The following is a 5,444-nucleotide window of genomic DNA, read 5'->3' as shown; positions in this document are numbered from 1 at the left end:
GATTAGCATATAAAAAAGATTGAAATATACAGGATCAAACTCAGTAAAATCATTCACAGATGAGGATTTGGGAATATTCTTAAGATATGAAAACTGCCTGCCCTTTTCAGTCGCTTTCCGTCTTTTCCCTGCTTAAACAACAAGAGGAGTTTGCAGGAGAGACCGCAGGGGTTTTTCGGAGCTCCGGCTCAGACGTTTCCATTCCTCCCCGCTAATTCAGCAGAGGCGCCACGAAACCCGCCGCTCCCGTGCGAGACGGAGGTCGTTACGCCCGCCCCGAGCTCTGCCCGGCGTCGCGGGAGCAGGCGCTGCCCGCGGCGAGGAGCAGCTGCCGCACGGATGTTCCTTGCGGAGACGGCTACGGCTCGCCAGGAGTAGAGGCGAGACCTCCAGACTCGCTGGGCTTCAGACCCGGAGCTGCGTTCAAGCCACAATTCAGGAATTAAATGTTTAGCACATCAGACGCTAACCCGTCGGCCGCTGTTTAGCTCCGCAGCCAGGATATCACTGCAGGTTCCTAAATGGATAATTTATGAAGATCAGACAGCTTGTTCTCTTTCCTGCCTAGGCCAACGTGTTGCTCTGGAGTAAAGAAATGGCTTTTTTGTCATGTTGAAATCTTATTTGATACAGAAATCATCTAATTCCTAATTTTCATAGTTTAATCTCTGAAATATCAGCCAAGGCTGTTATTTATTGTCAGTCCTACAGCATCCTCTGTAAGAAGCACAGGATAGAAAGTGGAGCGATAGTAGCATGAATAATTCTTTGATACCATTAACTAACTTATTTCCTGGACTTTTATACAGTATATTAATGTGAGTCCAATTCTCCTGTGTGTCCTGGCTTAAAGGAGCCATGAACTTGATTTCTCTTTCTGCTTGGGCATTCCCTCATATAGTGAAATCTTTCCAACCCCAGATTTCTGTGGGGTGAAAAAGATGTGAGCTGTGGCCAGCTCTTTCCTTGATAGCCACCTGTGCGGTCATGAAGCGTTAACACAACACAGACTAGGCATCACATCGCTATAAACCGCAGCAAAGGGTTGATTTCCAGCAGATCCAGGATCAGGAGATACCAGAAATGGTACCCAACTGGAAGACTCTTGCATCTTTGTAGTCTCCTCGTGACCCATAGACAAACATTGATACTGTTGTGTGCTTTGAGCACCTTCACCCCACCGGTGAGGCTACGGGCTAAGGCACGTGTTGGGCTCTAAGGCCCGTTGACCTTCCTATTTGCACCTTCACTCTTATTCCTCCATCCCAGAGCACGTGTAGCTCACTTACTGCCCTCTTGAACCCATCTGGCCACTCTCGGCTCTTGGAGATAGGCCCTGAATGAGCTCAAGGCAAAGACAAGCTTGTCGGCTGCAGGGAGGACATTGTCCTGGCCGCTCAGGGAGGAGATGACCAACGACCTGCTCTGCGAACCAGGAGGAGCAGCTAGTCCCGCCGCAGCCCACTGCACGCAGCTGCAAACAGCATGGGTGGTCACCACCTCCGCTTGCCCCATCCCTGCTCACTCTCGCACAAACCCAGAGCAGCTCCTGCAGCGTTTGAGAAGACAGGCAAACCAGAAAATTGTGTCTGCAGCTTTTGTTCACGCTGCCCTAAAAACAACAGTGAACCACCTGGTTTCTGGATTGCAGCAGCGTGCAGCCACACATCTCCCACCTGGGGACCCCTCCGCCAGGGTACGGTCCCTTGCAACATCCTGTATTTCCATTCCCCACCTGGACCCAACTCCGTGTGGCAACAGAGAGCCTAATCTAATAGATGTGCAGATCAGCAGCGCCTGACGGAAACCCTGGGGACCGGCTCCCACCTCCGCTGCCATACACGCTGCCCGCGGCAGCACGGGGGGTTCCCTCATACAACGCTTCCTCCAGCCAGTGCATTCGCTTAAAGAGATCACTGCCTCCCTTCTGCGATTAGATTGGTTTATTTAAAAAAAATCCTCTTTTTTCTTCAAAATACACCAACGTAGAAAAGTACAACATAAGCACAAGGCTATACAAAGGATGTACACGCTGAATCATCGTCTTAAGCAGTCCCTGCAGAAAAGTTCTCGCAAAGGGATCCGATCCTTTCATTAAGCAGCCCGAGGACTTTCACCAATGCAGGACCAGCCCGAGGAGCTGAGGACGGCGGCACCGCACAGCCGTAGCTGCGAAAGGCTCAACTGCAGCCAACTGGAGTTTTCTTATTCGTGTTTCGCTACCATTTTCGGGGATCCTGGAACGGCTCTTCTTGTCCCCGCGCAAATAGCGTTAAGGTGAAAATACCTCGCTCGGTCCCTAGGGTTGGACCCAGCACTTTACACCCTGAAGCAGAGGAAGCTGTGGTTTGAGCGACGTGATTTGTTTCCCGGCTCTGCGGCCAGGGTGTCCCCAGCGCGTCGCCGGAGGAGCCCTCGGCCCCGGCTGCAGCCAAACTTACCCACGGCTACTCCGCTCTAGTTACTTGCTGTGATTGCAGCACGTCCGTTCGCTCGGCAAGAAAAACAAGGAAGGGCCCCTGCCCCGGCGCCCCAGCCCCTCGCCCCCGAGCCGCTTTCATCGTCCACGCTTAATTGCAAACTAGGTGCTTGCTTCTCCATCCATCCTATTTAAAAGCAGGTATCTATCCCTTGGCAAATGAATTTCACAGTCTAAAAGCAGCTTTTTTTTTTAATTTGAATGCTTGTCTGAAACACATCCATTTTCAGCAAGAGATTTATCAAAGGGATTTTTTTTTTTTTTTTTTTTGGTAAAGATACTCCTCTTCCCTCTCTACATGACTGGCTCACCACAACCCTCAGTCACCTGGGAAAAAGGAAATTAAAATGCAACAGACTTAAAAAAAACCGGGAGCTGCGATTTAAATGTCTTCTTACTGGACAGCCTTAGAAAATAACAACACAAATATAAACGAAGAGATTAGGGCTCAGCTACTTTAAAGGCCATTTTGGAATAGTGAGCTTTCTGGTATGAAGCTTTTTTTCAAATAGTGGATTAATAAACTCACACAGGCTACTGGCTGAAAAGCACAGCTCGCCCTGTCCTTCACTCTCGGTCTGCTCCAAGTTGGGTGTTTGTAGGCTGGGCGCTTTGCAATACGATTACGTAGGGAGCTAGGAAAATCTTTGTTTATACTGCTTATTCTTCACCTCCATCTCAGCAGCTTGCATCTGCCACCTTTTAGGTTCTTACATGACTTGTTTCGTTTTGCTTTTGTTTGTCTTTTGGTCAAACTTGCTTTATGGTTCTTTTCTAAGGCAAAAAAATAAAAATAAAAATCCCAGCTTTATGTTTGGGGTTTGCTTTCTTGTAAACTACAGCAATAACGTTTTTAGCTCTTTATTTAACAAAACTATTTTTGCCACGAGCTCAGAAGAGGGGGAGGAGGAGACAGCGCAGCAGAAGCGAAAGGCAACGTTATATAATTCATAATTCTGTCTTCCTCAAACTCGAGGGCCTCTAAAGAGCGACCAGAAGACAGAAGCAGGGAGCAGGTAAGCGAGTAGATGGCCCAAACCACCTCGCTTCCGCCGCCGCCGTCGGGGGGAGGCCGCCCGTCGGGAACGCAGCAATTAAAGCGCTCCGCAGCGGGGGTGCGGCTGAACTTGGGACGCTCGGTTAAACCTCAAAAGAGTCCGCGGATAAATTATCGTCAGCTGCGCGGGCCGACACAAAGATGAGCTTTTGTGTTCGGAGAAAAGGAAGTTTTTTTATTTTTTGTTTTTTTTTTTTTATTGCGAAGCGCCGCGGCAGCGCGGGCCGGGGCCGCCTGTCCGCCCCCTCGGTCCCACCGGCGCCGGGGCAGCCCCCGGCCCGGCCGCACGTCTGTCCCCTCCCGCGGGCTCCGCGGCCCCTCGGCGGGACGGACGGGCCGGCAGCTCTTGCGAGAAAGCAGAAAAAGCGCCTCCCCCCCCCCACTCCCCCCCAAACCCGCCGCTTTAGCGGAGCCGGGGCGCAGCCCACGGCGCATTTTCAGCTCCCCCCCCGGCCGTTCCGCCCCGCGGGTGCGGAGTTTTCCCACGGGGCCCGGCGGCCCGACGGCGGGGGGGTGGTGCGGCACCCAAAAAGGCGCTTTAATTTAAAATTTGGGGACGAGAAGAAGCCACGAGCCCCGGGCAGGGGGAGGGCGGTGGGAAGGCGGCGGAGGGCAGCCGCCCCGTCCGGGCGCCGCTCTCCTCCGAGCGCCTCCGCGGCCCCCTCCCGCCCCGGCGTGGGGGTGCAGGGTATGTCTGTATATACACGTTATATATATATATATATATATATATATATATATATACGTTACTGCAACAGTCCTCTGCCGTGCTTCAGCGCACGCCGCGGGGCCCGGGCGCCGCTCACACGTCGGGCCGGGCGCGGCCGTAGGGGGGGGCCCGCGGCCCGGGGGGGGCCCCGCCGCCCTCGTCGGCTCTGCCGGGCGCGCCGGCGTCGGAGCGCCTCTTCCTCCTCCTCCTGAAGTTGCCGTTGTCGAACATCTTCCCGCAGTTGGGGTCGAGGGTCCAGTAGTTACCTTTGCCTGCGGAGAGAGGAAGGGCGCCGCGTGGGCTGCGGCGGGGGCTGCGCGCCCCGACGGGGCGGGCCGCGGCCGCTTACCTGGGTCGTCCTCGTCGCGGGGCACCTTCCTGAAGCAGTCGTTGAGCGAGAGGTTGTGGCGGATGGAGTTCTGCCAGCCGGCCTTGCTGCGCTGGTAGAAGGGGAAGTTGTCGGCCACGTAGCGGTAGATCTGGCTGAGCGTGAGGCGCCCGTCGGGGGCGCTCTGGATGGCCATGGCGATGAGCGCCGAGTAGGAGTAGGGCGGCCGCACGGCGCCGCGCAGCTCCTGCGCGCCGGGCAGCGCCAGCCAGCCCAGCTCGGCGCCCAGCGGCGGGCGCTGCGCGGGCGCGCAGCCGGCGGGCACGAAGGGGGCGGCAGGCGGCGCGGCGCCGCCGTCGAGCCACAGGTAGGGCCCGGCGGGCGGCGGCGGCGGCTGGTGGTGGTGGTGGGGCCGGCGATGCGCGTACATGTCGCAGCCCCCCCCCGCCGCCGCCGCCGCCTGCAGCAGCTCCTGCGCGCGGGGCAGCGCGGCCGCGGGCGGCTGCCCGAAAGCCTGCATGCTGCCGGGCCCGCGCCGCCGCCGCCGCGCCCGCTTAAGTAGCGCCCGCGGCCCCGCGGCCGGCGGCGGAGCGGGGCCCCCGCCCCCTGCCCCGGCCCACGCGTGTCCGCGGAGCCGCCCGCCCCGGCGGGGCAGCCCCCCGCGGCGCCGCCGCCCAAAGCGGCGGGGGGGTTGGGGGGGGGGGGGAGGCCGGCCGGGGGCTCCCGGAGAGGAGGGGGCTCCCCAGCCCGGCCGCGCTTTTCGGCACCACGTGGGCTTTAATTCCCCTCTGCTTCCTCGCCCTGTTCTCTAAACAAGCCGTAATGTAAAAAAAGCCCCCCGCAAGCCCAAACAGCCCCCCACGCGCTGATC

The 5,444-nt window shown here is 57.2% G+C and overlaps 1 protein-coding gene across 1 annotated transcript; it reads right to left on the bottom strand.

Annotated features, from left to right (window-relative positions):
• Nucleotides 1-4,324: 4,324 nt before the first annotated feature.
• FOXI2 (forkhead box I2) lies at nt 4,325-5,093 on the bottom strand. The gene is made up of 2 exons (XM_067299629.1): nt 4,595-5,093; nt 4,325-4,517 (listed from the first exon to the last, which is right to left on the bottom strand). Exons 1-2 carry the CDS (start codon nt 5,091-5,093, stop codon nt 4,339-4,341), a joined length of 678 nt encoding a protein of 225 aa, XP_067155730.1. The 3' UTR covers nt 4,325-4,338.
• Between the last annotated feature and the right edge of the window lie 351 nt (nt 5,094-5,444).

The sequence above is a fragment of the Apteryx mantelli genome, chromosome 7 (genome assembly GCF_036417845.1).
Source record: "Apteryx mantelli isolate bAptMan1 chromosome 7, bAptMan1.hap1, whole genome shotgun sequence".
NCBI classification, from domain to species: Eukaryota; Metazoa; Chordata; class Aves; order Apterygiformes; family Apterygidae; genus Apteryx; species Apteryx mantelli.
The sequence above is the reverse complement of the archived record's forward strand: the minus strand, read 5'-3'. Positions and strand labels throughout refer to the sequence as shown.

Coding starts and splice junctions, on each gene's coding strand:
- FOXI2 (XM_067299629.1), bottom strand. CDS start 5,093: ATGCAGGCTTTCGGGCAGCCGCCCGCGGCCGCGCTGCCCCGCGCGCAG. Junction 4,518..4,594: donor CCGCGACGAGGACGACCCAG/GTAAGCGGCCGC, acceptor CTCTCTCCGCAG/GCAAAGGTAACTACTGGACC.